This window comes from Fusarium odoratissimum (genome assembly GCF_000260195.1).
Source record: "Fusarium odoratissimum NRRL 54006 unplaced genomic scaffold supercont1.6, whole genome shotgun sequence".
NCBI classification, from domain to species: domain Eukaryota; kingdom Fungi; phylum Ascomycota; class Sordariomycetes; order Hypocreales; family Nectriaceae; genus Fusarium; species Fusarium odoratissimum.
This window is the reverse complement of record NW_022158692.1, coordinates 1,731,833-1,756,819: the sequence shown is the minus strand read 5'-3', so window position 1 is coordinate 1,756,819 and position 24,987 is coordinate 1,731,833. Positions and strand designations below refer to the sequence as shown.

The 24,987-nt window shown below is 49.7% G+C and overlaps 7 protein-coding genes across 13 annotated transcripts; 3 read left to right on the top strand and 4 right to left on the bottom strand.

Annotated features, from left to right (window-relative positions):
• The first annotated feature begins 1,144 nt into the window (after nucleotides 1-1,144).
• FOIG_05246 (uncharacterized protein) lies at nucleotides 1,145-7,717 on the top strand. The gene is made up of 2 exons (XM_031203782.1): nucleotides 1,145-2,897; nucleotides 2,957-7,717. The coding sequence occupies exons 1-2, from the start codon at nucleotides 2,847-2,849 to the stop codon at nucleotides 3,632-3,634; spliced, it is 729 nt and encodes a 242-aa protein (XP_031067361.1). The 5' UTR covers nucleotides 1,145-2,846; the 3' UTR covers nucleotides 3,635-7,717.
• Nucleotides 4,113-7,743, bottom strand: FOIG_05245 (uncharacterized protein). 2 transcript variants are annotated; one of them, XM_031203781.1, is made up of 2 exons: nucleotides 6,922-7,743; nucleotides 4,113-6,870 (listed from the first exon to the last, which is right to left on the bottom strand). In XM_031203781.1, the coding sequence occupies exon 2, from the start codon at nucleotides 6,378-6,380 to the stop codon at nucleotides 4,512-4,514; it is 1,869 nt and encodes a 622-aa protein (XP_031067360.1). In that variant the 5' UTR covers nucleotides 6,381-6,870; nucleotides 6,922-7,743; the 3' UTR covers nucleotides 4,113-4,511. The 2 variants fall into 2 exon arrangements, with proteins under 2 accessions (XP_031067360.1, XP_031067359.1); XM_031203780.1 differs by having other exon boundaries at nucleotides 4,113-7,743.
• A 590-nt stretch (nucleotides 7,744-8,333) lies between these two features.
• Nucleotides 8,334-10,801, top strand: FOIG_05244 (acid phosphatase). 2 transcript variants are annotated; one of them, XM_031203779.1, is made up of 3 exons: nucleotides 8,334-9,913; nucleotides 9,988-10,398; nucleotides 10,453-10,801. In XM_031203779.1, exons 1-2 carry the CDS (start codon nucleotides 8,453-8,455, stop codon nucleotides 10,099-10,101), a joined length of 1,575 nt encoding a protein of 524 aa, XP_031067358.1. In that variant the 5' UTR covers nucleotides 8,334-8,452; the 3' UTR covers nucleotides 10,102-10,398; nucleotides 10,453-10,801. The 2 variants fall into 2 exon arrangements, with proteins under 2 accessions (XP_031067358.1, XP_031067357.1); XM_031203778.1 differs by having other exon boundaries at nucleotides 8,334-10,398.
• Nucleotides 8,346-14,568, bottom strand: FOIG_05243 (uncharacterized protein). The gene is made up of 2 exons (XM_031203777.1): nucleotides 14,185-14,568; nucleotides 8,346-13,691 (listed from the first exon to the last, which is right to left on the bottom strand). The coding sequence occupies exon 2, from the start codon at nucleotides 13,131-13,133 to the stop codon at nucleotides 10,773-10,775; it is 2,361 nt and encodes a 786-aa protein (XP_031067356.1). The 5' UTR covers nucleotides 13,134-13,691; nucleotides 14,185-14,568; the 3' UTR covers nucleotides 8,346-10,772.
• On the top strand, nucleotides 13,722-14,928 carry FOIG_05242 (uncharacterized protein; the record flags this gene model as incomplete). The annotated part of the gene is made up of 2 exons (XM_031203776.1): nucleotides 13,722-13,825; nucleotides 14,679-14,928. 2 exons carry the CDS (start codon nucleotides 13,722-13,724, stop codon nucleotides 14,926-14,928), a joined length of 354 nt encoding a protein of 117 aa, XP_031067355.1.
• Nucleotides 14,929-17,138: 2,210 nt separating this feature from the next.
• Nucleotides 17,139-19,058, bottom strand: FOIG_05241 (agmatinase). Of its 2 annotated transcripts, XM_031203774.1 has the most exons (3): nucleotides 18,560-19,058; nucleotides 18,011-18,467; nucleotides 17,139-17,947 (listed from the first exon to the last, which is right to left on the bottom strand). In XM_031203774.1, the coding sequence occupies exons 1-3, from the start codon at nucleotides 18,677-18,679 to the stop codon at nucleotides 17,352-17,354; spliced, it is 1,173 nt and encodes a 390-aa protein (XP_031067353.1). In that variant the 5' UTR covers nucleotides 18,680-19,058; the 3' UTR covers nucleotides 17,139-17,351. The 2 variants fall into 2 exon arrangements, with proteins under 2 accessions (XP_031067353.1, XP_031067354.1); XM_031203775.1 differs by lacking the exon at nucleotides 18,560-19,058 and having other exon boundaries at nucleotides 18,011-18,495.
• Nucleotides 19,059-19,465: 407 nt separating this feature from the next.
• On the bottom strand, nucleotides 19,466-24,743 carry FOIG_05240 (cell division control protein 42). Of its 4 annotated transcripts, XM_031203771.1 has the most exons (6): nucleotides 24,304-24,743; nucleotides 22,755-24,157; nucleotides 21,478-21,920; nucleotides 21,158-21,277; nucleotides 20,576-20,954; nucleotides 19,466-20,500 (listed from the first exon to the last, which is right to left on the bottom strand). In XM_031203771.1, the coding sequence occupies exons 3-6, from the start codon at nucleotides 21,498-21,500 to the stop codon at nucleotides 20,435-20,437; spliced, it is 588 nt and encodes a 195-aa protein (XP_031067350.1). In that variant the 5' UTR covers nucleotides 21,501-21,920; nucleotides 22,755-24,157; nucleotides 24,304-24,743; the 3' UTR covers nucleotides 19,466-20,434. The 4 variants fall into 4 exon arrangements, with proteins under 4 accessions (XP_031067350.1, XP_031067352.1, XP_031067351.1 ...); XM_031203773.1 differs by lacking the exons at nucleotides 22,755-24,157; nucleotides 24,304-24,743 and adding an exon at nucleotides 21,977-22,630; XM_031203772.1 differs by lacking the exons at nucleotides 22,755-24,157; nucleotides 24,304-24,743 and having other exon boundaries at nucleotides 21,478-22,630.
• Between the last annotated feature and the right edge of the window lie 244 nt (nucleotides 24,744-24,987).

The window sequence follows — 24,987 nt, the reverse complement described above, 5'->3', positions numbered from 1 at the left end:
TGCGCTACCCTTGACATCCTGACATCCTGACATCCTCACAAACTTAGATCTCGGATTCTGGAGAGCTGAGACAGAGACCGGCATAGAACCTTTACCTCTTGAGTACGACGTGTACATATCATTGGCGGACTGCGAAGACTCAACTGAAAGATCCCGACCCTTGTCTTGATGATATTAAAATACTCATCAGCAGGATGCAGATCTAATGCAGTTGTTAATCACCTTCCAAAGGATTGGATATGGTAGGTTTTCTTCGAAAGCCCCGCTGTCGTATTTGGGCTCAAGGCAGCTGAGTACCCAGGAAGAGGTGGTGGACTACGTGAATCCTATGAGAAGTCGTTATGCCGACGGCAATATGACATCTGCTGCTGGGACTATGAACCTAATGCAATCTTCATGTCCTGCAGCTATCTAGCGTACCTCATTTCTGGGACATGATTGGAACAGAAATGACAGCTCGACAACAACAGATGCAATGCATCAGAGAGCTGAGGCTACTGCAAGACCCTTCAGCAGCGTACAAAACCATAGAGCGCTTTCTAGTGATGGAACGAATGTCTGGCACTTTCAAGTTTCAACGATGGCTAAGTTAGAGTCAACCAAACTACGCTACGATGCGCTATGCTATTATAGTTCCCTGGGATCACGAACCTCGAACAATTGACTACATTACAGCCTTGGCCCTTGCGACCGGGAACCATGAACGGCATGTGGATATAAACTACACAACCGTCACTTTGATGTCCCACGCCGGAGAGCGCGATGAGGACGAGAACAGACAAAGAGGCGTTATCTGTGGATCAAGGCACCCCTCGGGGAGTGTGTTTCGAACGTCCTCGAAGGAGGAAACAAGAGATCAAGACAATAAACACGTCTTGTCTAGATCGAAGTAGCATCATATGACATGAGAGGTTGTTCATATCTTGGATAAAGGGAGCAGGTATCGTCAGTGTCAGTGTCAAAGCCTAGTATTGGATATGGATTCTGAGGCTTGTGGCCCCTCCTTGTCATGCGTCGGATCAACGGCCATCCGCAAGTCAATAAGGGTACTACTCAACATTCGGACCAATCGCATCATGGCGTGGGCTCCTAAAAGCCATGACAGGGACCCATGATATGACCCATGTCCCTACAGAAGAAATGACAAGTCCAATCCTGGGGGAAAGTCTAGCTGGAAATGTTCCGGAGTCGATTGCAAACGCCTATTGGTCGAGATGTCTACGCATGTTTCCATGCCTTGGTCCCTTCGCAAAAGGAACAGGAAACACAGTCTGAAAGGGGAATAAACGCTTGCGGAGTCTCGAGATATCTATCACCGGCCATTTTCCTCCGTGATGGCGAAATTCCTGGGCTCATTTCACTAGCAAGATTGCCTGTTTCTACTCAGGCTCTTTTGTTTTCCCTCTCTGTGGTGTGCGGCTCATGCGAGACACGGGAACGGGGTAACATTGGAGTTGCAGCAATCAGTCAAACACCATTTGTGGCGGCCTTGAATGCGGCATAGCACTCGACTTTGAGAAAAGACTGAAGTCAACCAGCGCCTCTATGATCCGTGTTCCATCAGATCAGAGACGTAACTACCAAGAGCCTGATCCTAGGCTTGGAACGGCTTAACTTGAGCTGCTGTTGAATGTGATGTGATGTCGCTTGTGCAGCCTGTGCTTCGTCTTAGGCTGTAAATAATGCCAGTTAGCCTACACCACACTACACTTCAATGCACCCCCGGCTCTCCGGACCCGAGCAGTCGGTTCTGTCCGTGATGTGCCTGGGCTGGGCTGTTCTCGGGGTCGCATCAGGCTGGCAGAAAGTTCTGTCCTCCTGCTGTGATCTGTCAGGTCAGGCTGAGGGGAATGGAAGCTGCCGAAGGGGGTGTATGGATATGGAGAAGAGTTTCCGGGAATACGAGCGAGTGCGTTTTGCAGTTTCCGGGCTGTCAAGTGCGCTTCATCCCTTTTCTTGTCTTCCTTTCTGACTGCTCAAGTCGAGTTGGAATCGAAGTCTCTTGCACAAGCGTCGAACGCAACTGGGGTTCCTCTCCCGGCAACTTACACACAAGCCAAGAATCTTCGGACTTTGGTATCTTTTCCGTGGCTGGGGGGCTGGGTCCATTGGTCCATGACCCACGGATGCTCTTGGGCTTGAGCCTTTGCCGACGGGTACATGAGTGAAAATCACATTGGAAGCTTCGCTCTTGGGGGCATTTTTTCATTGTTGATTAACAAGGATCATCAACGATGTGTCCCTGGGTATGAATAAGTTTGGGTCTGTCAAGGGTATGAACATGACAAGGGCATCAACAACTTGACATGGACATGGATCCTGCGGTAGGAGGAGAGACTAGAGAGAGGCATGGGTCTGTCTGTCTACTGGACCTTTATTAACCTAGTGAGGACCGAATGATTTAGGCATGGATGGGGTATAGGCGTGTGATAGGAAATTGAACGACACTCCCTCTCCCAGTCCCTCTATCGTCATTCACTTATTCATCTTGTCTTCTCTCCCATTGTTTGTTATATTTATTATCCTTCACCTGCCCCTCAGTGTTTACTTTGTCTTTTCGAGCCTATTCCGACATTCAGAACAGAGAAAGAAGGATTCATTGTAATATTTTGTGTATCTTTAACCGAACCACAGGTCATTTGATTCTACTCAACTCTACTCATCTACTTGCTTTACGCCCAACTCAAAAGTTCATCACCATCGACATCTACCACTCTCTACCACGACAATTGACGGTCTTTTGAACGTTGGTTTCGCAGCGCATTATCGCCGCGCGTGTCGCCTGGGGTTTGCGACTACAGCCACAATATTATCTGGCACTCCGATCCTCATACGTTTCTTGCAACATGTCTTCTCATACAGTGTATGCCCCGCCATCACCGACGTCTCGCACCTTTGTAAGTCACCAACCAACCCATTCTTCCTAGATGCCCGATTCTAACACTCTTCTTTTCAGCACAACTTCGAGCAACTCCCCGCAGAACTACGTGTCAAGATCTGGAATTATAACCTCCCTCCTGCGCGCCTCGTGCCCATGCAATGCGGTTCCTCATGGTCCGGCTCCTCAAGCTCCTTCTCATGGTCAGGATGTACCTCTTCAGCAATTATTCCCGCCAACCTCCACGCATGCGCCGAGTCGCGCAGTGAAGCTCTGAAGTACTACGGACTCGGTTTTGGTTTTGCTCGTGGTCCTGGTCAGGTCTTCCTCGATCCCGATCGCGATATTCTCTACTTTGGACCTCGCGATGGTTACATGGCCGCAGACTCTCAGTTTCAAACCTGCATGTCAATGTGCGATCCTGAAGAACTCGCTCTTGTGCGCCGCCTTGCTATCAACGATGCTCTATTTTGGGTTGACACAACCTATCGCTCCATGACTGCCGCCAGTCTCACAGTCGAGTTGCTGCGTCGCATTCAGTCGCGTATGCCGGGACTTGAGGAGCTCATATTCGTTCCTCGCGCAGAGGAAACACCAGAGTCTCTATCCTACATAGAGCCAACCATGGTCTATGTCCGCATGGCCCAACAGATTGAAGTCGCTATTCAAACTCTACGGCAACAAACCCCCGACTGGACACCACCCAAGTGGAGGATTCTACCGCTGAGCGCTTTCCAAAGCGTCGGTGCTGCTTGAGAACAGACGTTCTTACTGAACAAGCTAAGATGCTTTTACTCATACCAGATTTAGCCACTGAGCACAAGACCCTGCAGAAAGCAGAGAGCGTGGGGACGTTGAAAGGCTTAGGCTTCCTTTCACCAATGAAATACAAACGCTGAGCCTCCACGACACCCTCTCCTCCAAGTGCCGCAACCACCCACCAACAGGCTGGGTGAGGTTATTTAAGAGACGCCAATATGGGCGTCATCAGTCGTTTTCACACATGCCCAGCTCGGCTCGGCATCTCATCTGCTTATAGGCGAAGACAGCGACTGCTTTTACTTTATACCCATATTCATTTTCACATTTTGGACAAGTGCTTCGGGCGGGAAAAACAGCACCGCTAACCAATTCCACATTGTCTTCATTCTGGAAGTTACATAGGATTTCATCATCGGTACTGTGACTTATCAGGTCACAAAAAGGACATTTGGAAAGGATCCAGTTCATAGAGGGGGGCTTGCGGACGATATTTGGAAAGACTCGCGGCGTCATTCGTGTCAGACTTCAACGGTGGGATTCAACTCAAATGCTGCCCGCGTCATGTTTTTGTGTTATAATATTCGTACAAAAGCTATGCTACAAAACGATGAGGCAATCCAACGCCAGTCCAATAATGCATGTATAACAACACATCTATCATATCCTTCCACATTCGTGATTCGTTCATTCGTTCGTTTAACGCAGATGCAATGCCTCCGTCTCTAGGTACTAATGCTTACTCGCAGCCTCTTCCGCGGTACCGTATACCCATCCATATCCGCTGTGGCGGCGACTCCTTCCGGTGCCGTATCGTGTTGCCGAGTGACGGCATGATGTTGCGCGGTGTTACCCCGACACGGCCGGAACCCGTCTATTTTGCCTCGTCACCACCAGTGCCCATGCCGATGCCCTTCCGCCTGCCCCTGACAAGTGCCTCGAGTGCCTTTCCCATGGCCGGCAGATCGCCGAGCATTGTGATGTGGCCGCGCTCGGTACAGACACGACCGCCGCGAGCGATAGAGTAGCCTTCCGGAAGCATGGCTTCCTTGGCCAAGACAACGCCATCACCTGGTCGGAAGAGAAGATCGTCGTAGGCATCAGAATAGCATATACCCTCACGGCCAGTGACCTGGGCTGCGTACACCGTGGGAATACTTTTGCCGTATAACACAGCGTGAGGAGGATAGGCGTTGGCTTCCTGGTGCCTTGGCAAGTGGGCCAATTCTGAGCGAAACTTGCGAGTCGCTGCGAGTGTTCGGGTGAGATAATCCAAGTAACGCTTACGCTGCAGATCCGAAGGCTTTGATTCTTCCACATTTGCACCACTTCCATTGAGCTGGGGTGCGATAGGGTTGTGATCTCGGGCAGCCGCCGTTGGTGAAGGTGGCCATTTCTCGCTCTTACTGTCAGCACGAGTCCGAAGAGAGTTTGGGAGGAAGGACGAGAAGGAAGATGACTGAGGACGGTTGCGAGGCGGCAAAGCCGGCTGCATACACGGGCTCAGATGCCACCTGATCCATTCCTGAGGATCGTAAAAGTCGATGGGATACTCTTCTCCCGTATTCTTATCCACAAAACAAAAACCATCCTCAGGCAGAAAGACGAAGGACGTCCGCATGCTGAAATTGACGCTTGCTGTGAGAAGCTTCTCATTCAGGAGGACTACATCACCGTGGCGAAGAGGGTTCAGGATATTGACGCAACGTTGCGGTGTGCCGCAGTACAAGACCCCTGAGAAGAGATCAGGTCTCTGGTTGACAGCATGCCGTGTGATGATACCACCCAAACTGTGAGATATGACAAGAGCTCCACGAGATCCAGCCGGTGTCCCTCCTTGGTTTGAAGGGAGTTTTTGGAGATATTCTTGTAATTTACGAGACAGTAAATGCGGGCTCAGGCGCCAGTCATAACCATAGTCCCAAATTCGCAGCTTTCCCGATCGAGCATTATCGCACGAGCGCAGTCTCTTGATAAACTTTCGAGAGACGTCGACGGGGCCGATGTGTTTCAGCATACCGTCAGGCTTAATAGTTTCTTCCATTCTTTCCTCGTCCTCATCCTCTAAGCCAACTTCGAGATTGACCTTTCGCATGTTGAGGCCGAGTTTCACAGGGGCCCAGACCTGTTGGTGAGGTGGCTCGGCAGATCGTAAGACGGAACCACGGTATCCGCCCATAATCACCAAGTCCCCAGTCAGAGACTCCAGGACGCGATCGAGAACAGCAGATCCATCCTTTGAGCTGACATCGAAGTCCTTGGGGGGCTGAGCGCGAGTTGGTGACGGTTCGGGTGAGTGGAATGCACCGAGTGAATGAGTTGACTTCCGTGCTTGGCTGTAAAGCTTGGGCAGGCTAGGCATCTTGAAGTTTGGAACGTCAGGAAGGCTGTCTTTCAAGGCCATGAACCGAATATTGACCATTTCACGAACATCCTGGAATTGTTCGTCGTCACCGAGAGAAGAAGTGCGAGAAAGACTGTGATATAAGTGACTCTCATCAGAAGTGACCCGTCGAAGAACCCTGGGTCGTACAGACGCAGAGGCTGCGTTAGGACCCCGAGGAGCAGAAGCGAGTCCTCGAGCCTGTTGCGGAGACGGACTAGGCCTCACTTGAGAGACACCAAGCGCATCAGAAGGAATATGAGGCGAATGCAGGCGGGCTGCTGGTGATGAGTGACTCGAGACACCTGACGTACTGGCACTTGCTTTGTCGTGTGAGCTGGAAAAGAACGAGTTTGACATCGAGGGTAACAGATGCGTCGGAGGGCTAAGAGAAGGCCATGCTTTCTGCAGTCTCCTTAGTGCTTCTTGGCCTGCCGACCTGGAACGATTTCGAGCTGGAGCTAAGGCATTTCCCAGAATACTTCCTGATGGTCTGCTTGTGGAACCTTTGGTTGTAGGCTTCGGCTGAGCCTGCCAGGGTGAAGGCAAAGCATTTCGGTACTGCTGAATGGGCGATACTTTTGCGGGTGGTCTCTCTGGGGTAGCAATCTGTGGTACCTGGGGTGTTGTCTCGGGCGAAGATGAAAGATCAGGGCTTGTGTCACCGTGTTTATCGATGGGCACATCGAACAATCCGGCTCGACTCTTGTCCAGTGCTAAGGCTTTCTCGATGGCCGGCGTGTTTTGTGAGGTCAAATGTCTAGCAGCATCACTAAGAGCAGGTTGCAATATTGCCTCAGCCTCATCTTGATTGCAAATGATTGAGTCATCATCATCCTGAATATCTGGACTTGGAATATCAGGTAGAGGTTCATTCGGCGGTTTCGTTGCCATGGCTCACTTAATTGAGCCCAGTTACAACCCCCAGCCTGACACAACCAGAAGACAAGAACGGGAGTTTGGGTTGAACGGCGGGCTTTGTGAAAAGGACCGAGGTCTGTGTGTATGTTGAACAGGCGACTTAGCCGGCAAGACGCGACACTAGGAGAAGAGGTTATTTAAGGAAGGTAAAGCGAAGGATTATCAGGCATGGCAGCTGTGCGGTTCTTGTTTGTTCCTCGGCCTAAAACAAATCACGGAGACGGAGAAGACAGACGGTGGAGCTAGGCCAGAGAGAGATCAGAAAGGAATCACTCAATCTGTCCAGCAATGCGGCTGTGTGTGCTGATCCGGGAAGGCCGGGTGTGGATGGATCCACGATTGATGGTTGGTGTTTAGGTATATGCCGTTTGTTCTCTTTCGTTCTCGTATTGACTGTTTCGGGCGGGTGAGCGCAACGTTGCTTATGAAGTATTATTGTCTTTAAAAGAAAGAAGGAAGTCGGCTTTTGAAGTATCGATTACGGATAGTCCTAGTGGAAGCTCCCAAGCATTGGCCCTGATCGTCGTTGATTTAATGAGGTCATGGTGTAATGGGATTAAATAAACCGCGGATTCTGGACCAATTACGGGCCGACAAGCTGTTTTCTGGGGAATTGATCAACAGGTCATAGGGCGAAGTGAAGGCTGAGGCTGATGATGATCAATTGTGTAATCGTAGGTTGTCGTAGGTCGTCGTTATTGATGCTAGGGATAGGTAATGATACGCCTAGAACTGATCAACTTTTGGTGTTATACATATCTTTAGTCTCTTACAACTCCCGAATGGTAGGAACGAACCTAGGATGAAAGCCCTTATTCGGGAAGGAGCCAAGACATTAGACCAAGATTCAACACGCACGAGGCAGGAGACATCCACATGTTCATGTGATAATGGACCCTCAACTTGTGGACCCTTGAAAAAGGAGATGATTCTATCGTGAGACTCGACTTTACATGTGAAAGGTGATAAGAAATAGGCAATAGAATCGGAAGATACCTTGGGTAATTCTACAGAAAGTCTTGATCAGAGTTGACAACTGTTACCGATCGGAAGGAACTGTTCCTTGCAGCTTTCGGTGGGTAACATCACAGTACCAAGAACTCCTAGTAGCATTGATATGCCAGCACAGCCTTGAGGATTCAAAAGGAATGAAGATCTTAATGCAAAAGAGAGCGGATCTCTTCAAGAAGCCTCAGCCTTGGTCATGATGATAGCTATCTTCTGCAATCAACAAAGATTATATTAGTTATGCTAAACTTGGCAGCTAACCCGCACTATGTTCTCAACGCCATCGTCAACGTCATCCACCGACTTTCTTCCCCTCGTGCTATAGCCCCACTCGGCCCCGGTCAACGGCGCCGACGCGGCCCGGGCGGCGCAACGGAGCTATTACCAAGATTTAATCGGATCGTTATGTCATGACCTCGAAACCAGACGATTCTGTCCTGAAGCAAAGCTATCATTGATCATCAGAGTCACCGCCAGCTCTCGATACCCGCCGGACCGTCACAATGTCAACTCTCGAACCCCGACCTCCGTACTCAGAAGCTGAGATCAAGAACCTTTATCCGCCTCAACTACGTCTGCAACTCGTCCAGATCCTTCTCCGTCACGGCGAACGCACACCTATCACCGCTCGCTTCACTTCCACAGGCCTTGCACCTTTCTGGCCATACTGCTCTGCAGCTCGTCGTTTAACCAGCGTCATTCTCGATCCTTCTGCCACCGACACCCATGTCGATCCCGCCGACAACCCAGGCCTTACTGCTCTCGAGTGGAAGCGCCGTCTCGAGACCTTTGGGCCTGATGATGCGCCTATCTTAGCCACTGGCCGCAATGGCGAGCTTGATGCTATCTGCGATATGGGCATGTTGACCGATCGTGGACGAGAAACAACGTATAATCTTGGCCAGCGCCTGCGCCATCTCTACGTCGATCAGCTTCGCTTCTTGCCGGAAAAACTCGCTTTTGACACTGACACAGCTGCCATCTACCTCCGCGCTACACCTATACCCCGCGCTCTTGAATCTCTTCAGCAAGCTTTCTACGGCCTCTATCCTCCCTCAGCTCGCGCCTCTGGCCTTCATCCTCCCACAATCCTTACTCGATCACCTGCTGACGAAACCCTCTTCCCCAATGATGGCAACTGTCGACGCTTCGCTGCTCTCGCACGCGCTTTTGCTCAGCGCTGTGCTGATCGCTGGAACGACTCCGACGAGATGGCATATTTGACAAAACGCCTCGGTCGCTGGATGCCTGAGGAACACCCGCACGTTGCTGTGGACTCTCGTCCTCGCCTTAGTGGTATCATGGACACTATCAATGCTACAAAGGCCCACGGTCAAGCCACTCGGTTACCTAAAGAGTTCTACGATCGAGAAGTCAAGCGAATTATTGAGAAGATCGGTGTTGAGGAGTGGTATGCCGGATACAAAGAGAGTGAGGAGTACCGCACTCTAGGCATTGGTGGACTTCTCGGAGACGTTGTCTCTCGTATGGTCGGCAGTGCTGAGCGTTCTACTGCTGATGGCGAGTATGAGCTGGCTCTCAACAAGGTATCTGCTACTACACCACAACCTGTACGATTTGGAATGAGCGGCTGTCACGATACCACTCTTGCTGCCACACTCGCCAGCCTCGGCGCCTTCAACGAAGAGGCCTGGCCGCCTTTCACAAGTCACGTCGCGATTGAACTATTCCGTCACGTCAATGCAGGCGCCACACCTCCTCCTGAAGCCCCTAAACCCACTGGCTTCCTGTCCTTCTTCGGCTTGGGTAGTAAAGGAGCCTCCCATGCTGGATTACCACCCCCAGGCATCGGCCGGAAGAAGACTCCAGACCTGACAGAGAACGAAAAGGAGCGCCTGAAGGGTTACTATGTCCGCCTGCGCTACAATGACCGCCCGGTGACTATCCCTGGCTGTGCACCAACAGGCAAGCATCTTGATGGTGATGAGTCCTTTTGCACTTTGGTACGCTCTAATAATCTCCTCCTTACCAACTCTGGAATCAAGACTGGTGTCGTGCGTTACTTACCCGTCAACAGGAGGCCTTCAAGGAGATTGTGGATAAGTTCACACCCATAAACTGGAAACAACAGTGTCGCGCCAATATAAAGGACCCAGCCTTTCCTTCTAAGCCCGAGCCATCGGGATATTAATTGTGAAAATAATCTGCAAGCACATGGGAGGTAACCGAGATCCTCTAATATTTAACACTGCCCCAGTCCTGGAGACTGCGTGCATTTACCATTAGGCTCTAATCTCTTTCTGCTGTCAACGACCTCGAGACCTCAAATCGGCGGCTATAAACTAATTAGGTACATGCATAAGACACCACCCATGTAGAAGAACTGAACTGTCACAGACATAAATAGACATATTGTTAAGTGATCATATGATCTGCGTTCAAGACTGTAGTGCCTAACCTAACCTAAGACTCCGTAATAGACATAAACGCAAATGATATATCCTCTCATCCATCCATCCATCCCATGCTGAATTCTCTCCAGTTCAAACAGCGTCTCGTCTCAACCATGAGCGCTCCCATCTTTCACAAAGGGGGCGTATTAATCACAAATCCCATTTCTTCCGAATGCTCTCTTCCTCTCATGAGCAAAACATAAAAAGTCGAGACCAACTTGCAATACAAAAAAAGATACACCGAAGGGGTAAATTATCAAGAAAAAGGGAAATCAAAGAATGAAGGTCTGTAAAGCCCCAAGAATCAAGGACATAACGCCACAAGTGACGTCGATTACAACGTTTAAGCAAGTTTTTCGTTCAATCTCGCTTGTGATGAGAGTGAAAGCATAAAGATGCACAAGCGTCATTAGTTTGCAACTTCCTCCTCAACCCAACCGTTCAGGCCTCCTTGAATAGCAAGGCCAAATCCAGACCCCATACCGCCGTAGCTTGCCTGGTAATGATGACCTCGTCGTTGCTCGGTCTCAGCTCCGGGAATACCGTTGGAGGCATTTCCACCGTTCTCAAATCCAGGGGCAAGTACAGGAAGACTGACCGCTCTGCTATGCTGACCTCGGCCTGGTGCTAGCAAGCCACCAATCGTAGTAGCACCTGGTGCTGCGCTGTTGGCCGAGTATCCATTCGAAATGCTCGCTGACTGTCCATGGCCTGAAACAGGCACTTGCTGGGACATGGCGAGATCGAGATCGCTAGGAGATGGCTGGGCGGTACCAAACAGGGCATTTTGTTGAGCAGCGATCTGCTGTTGCTGGTGATGTTGTTGCTGCTGGGCCTGGTGAGAGACCTGGTTCAGATACATTGTCAAAGGATTGCTGTTAGCATTGAAGAGAGCAGCTGATTGCTGGGGAGTGTTGCCGTTGGTGGGAGAACCGCTGTTCTGGGAGCCGTTAGGTGGAGGAGAAGACACACCATCGCCACGAGGAGACTGCGACTGCTGCATCTGACGAGGAGGGTTACCGCAACGATCTTTGCCAAAGTTGACCTTGAACTTCCTGTAGTCGTCTCGGCCTCGGATGGCCTCAATGGCCTTGATGGCGTTGGCGATGTTGGTGAAGTTTACGAAAGCACAGCTCTTCTCACGCAAAGTGTTGACAAGCTCAATCTCACCATACTCGGAAAAGTCCTGTCGTAGACGCTCCTCGGTCCAGGTTTCGTCAAGGTTACCAATGTAGACGTTTCGGGAAGCACCACCACTCACAGCCAGCGCGATGGCAGGAGGAAGAGCTCCGGAGTGCTTGCCCCAGCCAATCTTGAGGCGTCGGTTGTGGATCATGAGGCCCTGAATGTTGCTCAGAGCGTAAAACGAAGCAGCAGCGGTGGGATCGATGAAGGTAACGAAGCATATGTGCTTGTCGGGAATGTAACGGATGTGGTGAAGAAGTCCGCCACGAACCACATTGCAAATCTCCTCAATGGTCGTCTCAGGGTGGATGTTGCCAAGATAGATGGTTCGGTTACCGAGGTTGTTGATACCTCCAGCAGTCGTAGCGACGGCAGCAGCAGCAACAGATTGCTGGGCCAAAGCATTCGAGATCAAGTCACGGTCGGCACCTGTGAGCATGTGGGCGTATCCAGGAGCAATGCCCAGGTACTGAGCAGCATTTTGCTGTTGAGTCTTGGAAACGTAGGCGCAACGATCTTTTCCGTAGTAGACGCGGCGAGGGGCCTGCCACTTGGGCTCTTGAGGAAGCTGAGAGACAGCCTTGATGGCGTTGGCAATCGAGAGGTAGTGGACAAAGGCAATGTTCTTCTCGCGGACGATCTTGATTGTGTCAATGGCACCAAACTTACCAAGGTCCTCGCGCAGTTCCTCCTCGCTAACTTCCTCAGGCAGATTGCCCAAGTACACGTTTCGTGAAGCTCCAGATTGTTGGACAGCCAGAGCAACAGAGGTCGGGACCTGCGAAGGCTTACCCCAACCAATCTTGATGTCCTGGCCCTTGATGCAGAGCTTTTTCAAGATGGCATCGGAATGGAAGTGAGTGGCGGAGCTAGCGTCAAGGAACGAGATGAAAGCACAGTTCTTGTCGGGCAGAAGGCGGACTGACTCGATTTGACCACTTCGAACATGACCAAGAATCTCCTCAGCCACAGTGTCCGGAGGGATGTTACCAAGGTAAACAGTTCGGCTGGTTCCTGTAACAACACCGGATCCCATTGAGACGGGAGAGGTAGGAGGCAGAGGTGCCTGCATACCGAAACCGCCAGTGGGGGACTGGGGAGGGTAGAATTGAGGAGCACCATAAGTGGACGGAGACACTATTCCTTGGTATGACTGAGGAGAAATGGTCTGCTGCACAGGGCTGGAGATACCATTCTGCTGCTGGTTGTTTCCCTGCTGTTGCTGAAATCCGGGGATGCTCTGAAACTGAGGACTGGCAAAAGCAGCCGGTGTACCGGGCTGAAAAGGGCTGCCGAGAAGCAGCTGAGAAGGCAAAAGGGGGGTGAACTGCATATCAAATGCAGTCCCCGGGGTAGCCATGTCCACTCCATTGTTCGAAGCCTGCTGGACCATAGGCTGAGGCTGGGTGTTGATCGAAGGGATGTTACCTCGTCGAGGATGTCGGTCGGCGAAGCCAGAGATGTTGGAGTTGAAGGCGCCATGAGAGAAACCAGTATCGCTGTTGGAAGGCTTGGAGGCATGTCCGAAGCGGTTGGCAGGGCCATTAGGGGCACCCTGGCCAACGGGTCCATTTAGGTCTTGCATACCGAGCAGATGAGGGGGGACGAGCGAGTCCCGCCCGACGTGCGACAGTACAGCCGTTTTGAAGAATTGGTTGTGCCCGAGTAAGGCACGGAGAGAGCTGCGAAGTTGGGGGATGATCCGACTGAAGAATTTCAGACGTTCCAAGTCTCAAGTTCACTGACTGCACAGCAGAGCTGATTTTTCAGGAAATCGGTCAAATCACGAGAATCCAGCGAGTCAAAGCAGGCCGTATAACAATGCTAAAGCAACTAGATATGCAGAATAAAGTCGATAAAATCGAATATTATGAAGCGGATTGACTTATTCGAAAGAGAATAAGTTAAGGCAGCTCTGTAAAATGAAAAAGGTCGTTCCAGGAAGCGACCGTTTAGTATATATGGCGATCGAATTTGAAAGACTTTCGGCCGAATCGAAACCGTAGGGTTTGGTGAGGCTGAAGATGCAAAATAATGGTAATCGGTTGCAAGAGCGAGTGTATCGAAATGTCGAACGAGAAACGTAAAGCACAAGTGTGTGTAGCTTTGCCGAGCTTAGGATGATATCCAGGGACAAAGTGAGCTGAGCAGGTAAAAGTATTAATAAAGCAATATGGCCGAAACGAGTGTCGACGAAGCCGAAAAGTGTAGTCTCAACAGAAGGAAGAACGACACTGCATCTGCCAAGGAGCAATCAATGAAAGCTCTAGACAGTGAGTGAGTATGAGAGACGAGACTTGACGGAGAAGAAGAAGAGACAAAAGTCGGCGTCGATGAGAGGACGGTACAGATGTGGAGGGAAGAAGGAGTCAAAGGAGGGAGAGAGAGGGATGAATTTCGATGCCGTCTAGGTTGACCTCCAAAAGATCAGGGACCAGGAAACACAGGGGGTGTGCTCGGTGAGCCTCAGGCCGACAAGTAATGTAATAGAAGCTCGAATGATTAGCTGTGGGTGGTAGCCCATAGCCTGTAGGTACAAAAAAGCCAGTCCAGTAGGTTGGAAATAATGCAAGGTAATAATGCTCAAATGAGCAAAGAGGCGCCAGGGAGGGAGAGAAAAAAAGGCCCAGACAAACCTGGTAGGGAATGAGGTGGAGGAGGGTTCGGTGGGTGGGTGGAGTTGTAGATTGAGAAGGGATAATTATGAAATGAGAGAAGAAGAATAAGAAGAAAAGGTAGAGGTTGAGATTATGAGAAGAGGATGTTGATGGAAAAGGACGGATTGATAATAAGAAGTTGAAGAAGGAATGGATGAAGTTAGAAGATCGAGAACGGAAAGAATGATCAAAGATGACTTGTTGATCATGAAAAGAAGACAGGAAAGAGCTGATGAGCGGCAAGAATGAATGCAGCAATCCAACGGTGATAAAATAATTATGTACAATATGCTACTGCTCAGTGCCTCCACTAACCAACTGCATGAATGAATAGAGTCATGAAGTGGTCAATTCACGGTCATGGAAATGAAAGAAGAGAAGAGACAGTGAGTGAGTGAGTGGATGCACAATTCATCAATAGCACATGCACAAAACACCAACACAAAATGAACGGTCGAGGCTAAAGGTGAAAGCTATTGGACTAAGACCAAGACGGGCTTAGAGGCTACCGACGACGGACAACGGCGAGCCAGTCAGGGACTGAAAGGAGAGGATTGGTGCATCTTTTCAGGGGGAGCTGAAGGCCAAGTCTCGTGGTTCAAAGAGACAGACAACGCATTGCCTCTGTTGGGCTGTGGAGAAGGGGAGGCTCTGGGGCCTGGGGGGCCAGCATCAACATCAGGGGCCCGTGAGGGGACATTGGACAAGGGGACCATTGCCTAAAGGGGGTCAAGGTTGGAATTGGCTGCTCCGATAGTTTAATGACCCTGACAGGGATCATGTCGATTAGTTGTCACTAAAGGTCGGTGACGGACTGAACCGAAGTCGTTGATCGTCAGTCAATACCAGTTGGGAATGACAATAGAAACAGCCTGAAGTAAAGCAAGTGTATCAGAACATCTATGGTAAAAGGTTAGTCCTGGATAATGAGTTTCCATCAATAGCAGCCCTTCATCGACCGGTTCCGTCGTTTGAAGATATCCAGTGTTGGAGATGCAAATAACATTATATGCACTGCAATGTTACATACAGACAAGCTTCCCCTTGTTGGGAAACATGCAATCCAATCCCGTCCATCTGGGAGACTGGACTGTTTGTCTCGGCTTGGCTTCTTGGATCTGCCGGTGAATATCCATCCATACCACGCGATCAAATCTGGGCTCAGGATCAGATAGGGGTAGCCAGTCTGCTATTATTACTCTGTAATTGTTGTGCAGATAGTTTTCAGGTAGGTCCTGATGAAAGCAGACATGACTTGTCCATTCTGAGCTAGGCCGGTTTTGTTTTGGGATAAAATAGCATGATGATGAAATTGAGACCAAAGCAATGCTGAATAGACTTTGGATGCAGCATATACGAGAATCTACTCAATTCAAGTGTCACCATCAGTGGAAACATTCCTCAACTGTGTCTCTACCAAGATCTATGACCATTACAGCTCATGCCCCAATTTTTAACCAACTCTGTGATTATACATCCATTATCCATATTCCACAGTCGCTCAACCGCTTCTCTTCACCCCTGGCACAAACTGGACCCCTAACTCATGATTATGTACTCCGTATGGGTTATTTATTAATGGGTCTGACGGTCCGCCCGTTTCTTCGCGCTAAACTTGCTCAAAGCTCAAAGAGTAACTTCACCCGCGTCACTTGAAACGCTCAAATGCCCTCAGCGTGAGGCCAGTTTGACAGCTGTATCGTTAGAGACTCTTGCAGATCCAACAGAGCCTCTAATATCAGACAGTTCATCGTAGCTCAGTCTAACCAGCCGCTCATATAAGACACGCAGAACGAGCCTCTCTATGGCGGCTACTACACCCAATCTTTGTACGTACTTCAAAGTTCAGTACAAGTCGTACAAGCGAGAAGAAGGGAAAACGATTCGATTCGTATTCTTCCCCTTGTTACATGGTCCCCAGTCGCCGTGAAACATCAACACGGGCCCTAGTCTTGAAGCACCTCACTCCCAAACACAATCGCCTTCAGAACATGGAAGTCAATTCTATTTTCGGAAGCGTCTCAGGCGCTTCGCAGACGCGCCACCCGCTTTCAATGGTTCGAAGTGTGTGCGGATACATTCCTAGTTGACGCTGAGAGTCTTGTACTCCCGGTTGCGCATAATGTTCACCAACTCTCACCTAAGTGAGTTGAACAGAAACGTCGGTCTGAAAGTGGCATTTCATTTAATGCTACTACTGTTAGTGGTTCCATCTCTGATCCCACGTCCCGCGATGCTACGGATACTGCGCCTTGACCAGCTACTATCCCATCTTGGCGAACTCCAGACCTCGCCTATCATCCCTGAGAGTTCCATGCCCCCTTTGTGCTGTCAGTGTCAAGGAAACCATCTTACATCCTATCCTTGAGAGAACGTGACTACCTCAGGGATTCATTAATCATATCTATTAGATCTCCAACCACATCTGCCAAGCGAAACTCATGGTTAATTATTGGCGAGTATTTGCACTGAACTCAACGTAAAACCACAATTCGTCAACCAATAATGGTTCGTACTGATATGGAGGATTGGGTGTTCAATTGCAGGCACCGAAGCTCGACCATTTCCGTGCCACTTCTCAGTTCTCCCAGGCTGCTCACAAGCCTTCTATAGGTCTGAGACCCGTAGGACTCGAAGGCTTTCGAGTGTTCCCTCAAGCCGTTACCTGTGGCACAGACACGTTCCTTTGATACTAAATGGGGTTGCACGACGAGGCTTCATAGTTTGTTTGCTACTTCGGGTAGATGGTTCAAATAGCCAGTCAAATATTGCAGCATCCCAAGTTAGACTTACAAGATGTCACCAACAAAGGAAACCTTGTAGGCAAAGTCGTTGAGGTAGTTCCTCTCGACCCTTTCGTTGAACTTCAACAAGTTCATCTTATGATCCTCTCTGTCAGTCGTCCATAAGTCTGAGTATTATTCATGGAATTGTTCTGTGAAACGTATGCAATTTTAAAACCAGTAGCAGTATTTGCCGAGAAACCAGAATGGAAGAACCAGAACAGTTCAGTAATTTCAATGATATTTTTCTCTGCTATAAATCACACCCTCTCCATTTCATGTACATTCTTTTGACGCTGACCAAAACCCATGCAAGTCCTCATTATCATTCATAACACATAACGCCACATCTCTTGATGCCACTTACAACTCATCTTTACCAGCAGCAGCATTGCCGCCATTGCCCTCCTTTCCGCCATCCTGAAGGCCTCTCTTGACCATGGAGCTAATGATCTCATACACAACCTGAGCAGCAGCCAGAGCTGTCTCCTCACCACCATTCTGGTAAGCAGGAGACACCTCAACAACATCAGCACCAACTAGGTTCAAGCCCTCGAGGCCGCGAAGAATGCGGATGAACTCGCGGGTAGACCAACCACCGGGCTCAGGGGTTCCGGTGCCGGGTGCAAAGGCGGGATCCAGAACATCGATGTCGACGGAGAGATACACAGGGTTCTCGGTACCAAGGACCTTAAGGATACCGTCGATTATTCCCTTGGTACCGAGATCATCAATATCGTCGGCTGTGAAGCGGACCCAGCCTTGGGAGGTGTCGTCCTCGTTGTCGGCAAAGTCGTTACCTGAGAGCCTAGTGCGTAGACCGGCATGAACGGAGCGTTCAGAGGAGGAGTTTGAAAGGAGACCTTCCTGGTTGGCCATCCAAAACATGGAGCCGTGGGTAAACTGAGTGGCTCCCCACCACGAAGGATAGGCAGCTGGGTTCCAGGTATCGAGATGAGCTGTGGTGGATGTGTTAATGAGGTTCTTCACAAGATAGTTGACGAAGGGCACAATCAACCCACCATCGAAGTGCAGGACCTGGATAGGCTTCCCATGAATCTCGTTCAACGCTCTCAAAGCAGGGAGAGCCAAAGAGTGATCACCACCCAAAGTTACCAGTCGAGCCTTGGGCGCAAGCGCAGAAACTGTCTTGCGGCGACCAAGCTGCTTGAAAGCCTGGGTCATCTGCTCGCGAGCAATGTTGTTGTCGATGGGGGTGATAGAAATATCACCACAGTCCACAATCTTAGCCCAGTTCTGGTAAGGGTTAATACCAGCTCGAGGGTTGAATCCACGCATGGATGTCTGACGAGCAGATGCAGAGCGAATAGCTCGTGGGCCAAAACGAGCTCCTGGGCGGTAGCTCACCGCTGTGTCGAAAGGAGCACCGACAATAGCAATATCGAAAGGCTCAGTGGGTTCAGTGAGGCACTTTACATGGTTGAGATGGGCAAATGTGTTGATGCCAGCAAAGGGCCACTGCGAGGAGTCAGTATATAGACCTCTCATGATAGTCATGATGTGTTTGGTGAGACACTTGGAGCCTTCTCTACCAAGAGCCTATCACATACCTCATAACCCCATTTCTGCTCAAGCTCATCAAGTTCCTCTTTCGTCCACTCCTTATCATCATGATCATGAGCGCAAGCTGTGGCCAGCCCCGCCAAAGCGAGAACGTTTAGGAGCTTCATGATGAGCGGCAGTTGTAATTCACCAATGAATTCAACTTGCAAATATGTGAACTTAGAATCACAAGAAGAGAGAAAGAAGCAGAAGAAAAGAGAGGCAACCAGTGAGGTCTATATAGTCACTACCTATGCTTCACCCTCCACCGGGCGGGCATCCGGCCCCACGAGTCAAGATCCATCAGATTAAACATACCTCAACTCAATGAAAGCCTCAAAAGAGAGATATGAAGATCGCCGATTGGTCAATCGAGGCAGTTCTGACCGGATAACGATCTCCCCGCAGTTGTCTTTCTTCCCCGCCTCGAGCCCTCATGAGGTTTAGGGAGCGAATTTGCCTGATTCAGGCATAGAATTGCACATAGAGGCCCTATGATTTCACTTTTGGGTTGAGAGATAGTGACCAGAAAATGGGTCTTTGGTGTGGAACTAGGTTGAGATAGGAAAGTTGGGGCGACGGCACCTCATATCTACCGGCAACGTTAGGTATTCTTAACAAAGTCAAATCATCTTCAGCCGCAGAATTGTTTGCCAAACAGTTATAAACGGGGATATCCCCTAACATTCTTTGACTTTACAATATCAAGTTCCCTTCTATCTCACGTGTGGCTCTTACAGTCATACCTTACTGTTGAGGAGCAGGCATCTTCTAGGTATCTTAATTTCCAGGACCATTTTACGGACAACACATATTTGTTCCATTACGCATCATGCTTAATACACATCGCATAGGGTGTACACTTGTCTGTCAAAAGGCGCAGTACCCTCCGTCATTCACCACACCTTGCAGCACTCGAGGAGAACAGTCTGTCTTTGTCTCAAACAGGACATCATCCCAGACAAGTAATATGTCCCTTTCAACATCAACTACTATGTTGATAACTACACTTGATCTACAATATACACCGGCAGTTAGCCGGTCCCAAGGACAGTCCGGGCCCGATCCATCTACCGAGCTGGCAAGCAAGGGTTTGCCTGCCAAGTGCATTTCCCCAGGTCAAGTACGTATGAAGAGCTTTACCAGGTAGCTTTGAAACCCCGCAAGATCTAACATACTTGCTGGACGAGTTGAAAGCGAAGACCATACTTCATGCCACTATGCTTCTTCATCCGCCGAAACATATCTCAGTGCAAGTTCACCGGTGCTAGTCAACATGATCCATTGAAAGGTTGAAACATGAAATACAAAATTTTCTATAACTTAGTATGAATCAAGACAAGACATTGATGTAAATCACCCCAATCGCCAAACTTTCCTATCAAAGCATTCCCGCCTAGATGTGTGAATCGTTGTCTTCGTCCGCTACCAGTCCTTTCTCTTGCCACTTGATCCATCTCGCGAGGGCCAGAGAACAAGATGCATTGGATCCCAGCCTAAAGAAACTCGGGGAGACCACTGGGATAGAAGAGGCTTTTCGGTGGAAGTTCCGGCTGGGGGCTACGCGCAGCGGCTCCCGGCAGCTCTCGATCGGTGCCACCCCTTCAAAACCTTCTTCCTCTTCTCGTTGCGGAACAGGACGCCTGCTCCCCGAGTTTTGTTCCGTCTCTTAGTTCACCTCATGCAAAGAACGAACACTCTCTTTGAAACCCATAACGTTCCGTTCCACCAGCGCAGGTCATCCCAATGTCGTCTTGCCGTGCCTTCGCCAAAGAACTCTATTCGTGCATGTCTACTGGGCATGTTCCTAACTCAACCAAAAATTCCCAGGGGAAGTAGGAGAAGGTGGTGTCATAGCTCGGCTGCGGCTATCCCATTTCCGTTTATAGGACAAGGCACTTGTGTGACTTCTTTTTAGGAGCAGGGGGCTCAAGTGCTGCAACGATAGCCTGTATAATACAATCAGCAAATGTTTCAAGTAACGTTTATAGATGGGGGAGGTTTTTCAAACAGTAAAGACATACCTCGTCAAATACATCCTTAAGCTTATACTGGGTGAGAGCACTGCATTCAACGTACTTGACAGCACCCAGGTCCTTCGCCATTCGTTCACCATCCTCTCGTCGTACTGGTTGCATCTTTTGCTTTGACAGCTTCTCTCGAACACTAGGGTCGTCCCTCAAATCCACCTGGGTACCAACAATCAAACAGGGAACGCCAGGGCAGTGGTGGCGGACCTCGGGGAACCACTTCTCGCGGACGTTTTCGAAGGAAGCAGGCGAGGTGACGGAAAAGCAGACGAGGAAGACATCGGTCTGGGGATATGAAAGAGGTCGCAGTCTGTCATAATCTTCTTGACCAGCGGTATCGAACAAACCGAGAGTGTACGGCTCATCTCCTATCCTGTAAGTAATCAGCAACCCTTCTTCGACTGGCCAAGTTGCCGCCCATCAAACATATCCGTAGATCGCCCCTCTTATCACAGAATCCATCACACTGCTCAAGCCAGAAGTCGGTGATGGCTTTCATGACTGAAGACGTCCATTGCAGGTGGGGATACCCTGTGGGGGGCTGGTGTCGATCGATAGGCGTGCAGGTAGACTCACATAACCGTAACTGCGTAGTTGTCGAAGACTGTAGGGACATATTCGGAGGGAAACTTGTTTGTTGTGTAGCTGATGAGAAGACAGGTCTTTCCAACAGCACCGTCACCAACGACGACGCACCTAGAAAAGGGGTAAACCGGATTAGCCTCAAGAATGATTGTGCGAATGGCGGACAGGGTAACAGGCATGCAGAGTAGATGCGCAGGTATGCTTAGGGTGCTTTGCCGTAGGACAATCTCGGTGTAGAGATAAAGCAAGCAAAAGGAAGCAAATCATCGCAAAGCATTGCGGCAGCACAAATCCAAGCGATAAAAACATACTTAATAGTTGCGACAACAGCCATTGTTCCTCACGAAAGCTCCTCGGCAGGAGCTCGTCTATGTTGAAGTGAAATGCAAGCGGTCGAGTGGTAAAGCTCTATTGGCGGGCGGATGCGCGCGACTACGGTAAGAGAGCGGGGGGTTGCGGAGCGGAGAAAGTCGAGTCCAAATAGGTGTCGGGGAGAATAGGTCGAAATAAGGATGATAAGTCGAGGGAAGGCGAATATGTTGGGTTGTACTGTTTGATGGCGGATTGAGGTGGTTGAAGACAAGTCAAGATTGCGGTGGATGCGGCTTTCGGTAGGTCTAGGTAGCGGATTGGTATGGAGTTGCGTTGAGGTGCGCTTTGGTTTGGTTTGGGTTCTGGATCTAGGCCAGCGAATGGGTGGAGGTGGAGAGCCTGGGAGTGACTGAGGAGGCTACGGTCAACGGAAATTTCAAACCTGCAACAAGAGAGGTGAGCGGGAGTGGAAGACACGATTGATTGACGTGCGACTACCAGCTGGTAAAGGGTCCAGTCCAAGCAAAAAGAGAAGAGGCACAGGCGCTGGCAAGAGTTAAAAAGAGAGGCACAGGCCGTGTACAGTGGTAGTGGGCCTCGATGAAGCAAAGTAGCAGCACAGACAGACAGATACCGCCGCAGAAAACCAAGCCAGGCAGGAAACCAAGGCAAAGCAAGTTGAGGTGAGGTAAGGTAAGGCAAGGCAAAGCAAAGGGACCAACACCAGTAGCATTAGCCTGGAGGTACCAGCACAAGGCAGCCTAGCCTAGCACGGGGCAGGCAGAGCAGGGGATAGGAAAATGGTATTACGGGGACGGGGAGAGAAGAGAGGGGGGAGGTTGGAACGTTCAAAGCCAGCACCTCTCCCAGTTCCATGTTTAGCCTAGACAGGCAAGCACCCATCCAATGGTAGGTACTCTACGTACAGCCAAGTACACTTGTGAGAACCGCCAGCTTAGCAGTACAGCAAAGTACCGCCTCTACTTGATGGGCTAAACAAGCACCAAGTAAAGGAGACCAGGCCAGGCCAATGTGGATTGGGGAGGTGGATGCGTTACCAGTCTGAGTGGAGGGGACAAGGTACGAAGGGGAAAAGAAATGCACGATGTGAGGTTATAGGTAAAAGAGCAGAAAAGAAAAGAAAAGAAAAGAGAAAGGGGATAGAGTTGTCAGGCAGACTCCAGGAGATCCTGAGTGAGGTACTGATTATGATCGAAATGGTCGAGTTGGTGGTGATGTGGTCACGACTCTGATACCCATGAAGAAATAGACCAACCTGTTAGTGATTAGGTAGGTCGCGATGCTGTGCGCTGGCTGGTCGGTATCGTTTACCGACTTCTTGATGCAAATCCAAGATACCTACCTTACCAAGAAGAATCCGAAATTGGAGTCGAGTCGAATCGATGATTAGATTACAGTTGTTGATAAGTGACACCAAGTGAGTGATATGATAACGCAAAATCAATGTCAGACACAAGAAGCCGTAATATGGAATGGAAATGAGGCAAGGCCTGGACTCTGGAGCGTCCGTCGATCCATGGATGGCAGGTGCAACGGCGATACTGGAACTCTTCAGGGCCTTTTAGCGTCATCATCCCAAAGATACGGGAGCCCGCGCGCAGGGAGGGTCCACTGTTAGTCATCAATACCCAGATACTTTCAACCACACATATAGACGTCATAGGGTAAAGTAGCTCTTTATCAGGCGGATACCTGATTCATCAACGCCATTCCTTCAATGACAGCCTTATCCCGTATAAGAACCATCCAGAGTATCCCTCAGTTGCAAATATGAAACCTTCTAACTCAGGGGCAAATTTTCTGGTCTTTGGCTTGGAAATTTGGGACAAAGGCCTGTCAGCCAGTCCTTTAGCCATAACAAATACTTGACCTCGAGGGACTGCGCGAGAACCGTGCTGAATGGCGCAAACAAGGACCCTTTGTTATTGACGTTAACTTACACCAGCTAGTAGCAGAGGACGAATGCGATAATTGATGGCGACACGAGGATTGGGCCACCCGGCACCAAGTGTTTGCATAAAGACAAGAACCAAAGAAAGAGGTGACAAAAAAAAGTAAGGGAATAGGGGTCAGAGAATGGGACGACGATCTGCTCGTCAGATCCGATTGTTCTCCGTGCGTGCGTTGCTTTGTTGTAAGGGTATGCTTGTCCTTTGACTTCGCTTCACTGGTGGTGTCGTATATCAGATCGTGACATGTCCGATTGGACTCGTTCTGTTCCCGCCTGGTCCTGATTGCCTCGCCTTGCAAGTTGCAGCGCATTAAGAGCCTATCCATCTGGTGATCCGGAAGGCGTCGGGGGCTTGTTGCAAGTAGCTCTCTCTGGTCCATGCCCTTGGTCCCCTATATTCAAAGCTCTCGCTTAACAAGGGGATCTGCTTTACAAGTGTCGAGTGCTTTGATGCGAATGCAAATTGTGACGCACGCGTGACCACTGGCCACTGCGGATTGACGAAGATCTTTGTGTTATGTGTTTCAACCTCCTTTGGCTCGGAGATGCGAATAAAGAACCCCCCCGTTTCACCTAACACGATCACTTCGAGTGCTGTGTGCGACGTCCCGAAGCAGGGTAACAAAGGGAAACAACAAGAAGAGGAAGAGGAAGAAGAACAAAACATGTTTGTTGGCAATTGCCGAGTCTCTCGAGTCCCTGTTGCACTGCGACAATATCGCTAGTCAGAGTATCATTACCCTCTGATAAACAACACAACAGCCCTGTGATAAACGGTGACCGGGGAGACACGCGCGGACACAAATCTCGGAATCACTTATCCCAGCACCCGCTCGCTAGTATAGGAACTTACCGACATCAACACTGAAGCTTCAGCCCAGGGATATTACTTTGATCAAGGGCTCCCTGCTCAGGTTTATGCAGTGGAGATCAGCCTCGTGAACTTGTCACATATTCATACCCTTAACAGACTTCCAGCTGCAGCTCTGTCACGCCTGTCAATTTCAGCTTGATAATGCTCCTGTCGCAATCGCATGTTGGGGGTCTAACTTATCAACATGGGACGAGGGGAATGTGCAGCTTATCTGCTTGTCTCACCTGCACGAAGGTGCTTTTGTTAAATTGCATATTCTCATCATACGTGATTCAAACTGAGACATGAGCTCCGTTCAGCTCGTTATCTGTCGATCTGCACGGTCTCGTGGCTTGAAGAGGTTTATCCCGCCCGTTTATTTACTTTTGCTGAGTTCGCTTCAGGTGATGCTTTATGATTCCAATCTTTGAATAGTATCGATAAGCGTGGAATTTTTATGAACCTATAGGATCGGATCGCCTATTTCTATATGGAAGAACCAATCTTCCTGCATTGCCAAGCTATCGTCGGCGTAGCATTCGGGGAACCTCAACGGGGAACAGCTGTGAAATGTATAGTATGCCACACTATAACGCCACAGCCAATTAGTAGTCTCCCATCATCAACATCAAGTGTTCTCGATGATTAAAGAAACGATGACATTATCAGATTCAAGGAAGGCCT

Excerpts from the sequence above, each read along its gene's own strand:
- FOIG_05241 (XM_031203774.1), bottom strand. The coding sequence starts at position 18,679 with ATGAAGCTCCTAAACGTTCTCGCTTTGGCGGGGCTGGCCACAGCTTGC. Across the intron at positions 18,468-18,559 it reads AGCAGAAATGGGGTTATGAG|TGGCCCTTTGCTGGCATCAA; the intron begins GTATGTGATAGG and ends GACTCCTCGCAG. Across the intron at positions 17,948-18,010 it reads CCAGGTCCTGCACTTCGATG|CTCATCTCGATACCTGGAAC; the intron begins GTGGGTTGATTG and ends CATCCACCACAG.
- FOIG_05246 (XM_031203782.1), top strand. The coding sequence starts at position 2,847 with ATGTCTTCTCATACAGTGTATGCCCCGCCATCACCGACGTCTCGCACC. Across the intron at positions 2,898-2,956 it reads CACCGACGTCTCGCACCTTT|CACAACTTCGAGCAACTCCC; the intron begins GTAAGTCACCAA and ends TCTTCTTTTCAG.
- FOIG_05240 (XM_031203770.1), bottom strand. The coding sequence starts at position 21,345 with ATGCCTGTTACCCTGTCCGCCATTCGCACAATCATTCTTGAGGCTAAT. Across the intron at positions 20,955-21,157 it reads AACTACGCAGTTACGGTTAT|GATAGGAGATGAGCCGTACA; the intron begins GTGAGTCTACCT and ends GATTACTTACAG. Across the intron at positions 20,501-20,575 it reads TTAAGGATGTATTTGACGAG|GCTATCGTTGCAGCACTTGA; the intron begins GTATGTCTTTAC and ends TGTATTATACAG.
- FOIG_05245 (XM_031203780.1), bottom strand. The coding sequence starts at position 6,914 with ATGGCAACGAAACCGCCGAATGAACCTCTACCTGATATTCCAAGTCCA.
- FOIG_05243 (XM_031203777.1), bottom strand. The coding sequence starts at position 13,133 with ATGCAAGACCTAAATGGACCCGTTGGCCAGGGTGCCCCTAATGGCCCT.
- FOIG_05244 (XM_031203779.1), top strand. The coding sequence starts at position 8,453 with ATGTCAACTCTCGAACCCCGACCTCCGTACTCAGAAGCTGAGATCAAG. Across the intron at positions 9,914-9,987 it reads ATGAGTCCTTTTGCACTTTG|GAGGCCTTCAAGGAGATTGT; the intron begins GTACGCTCTAAT and ends ACCCGTCAACAG.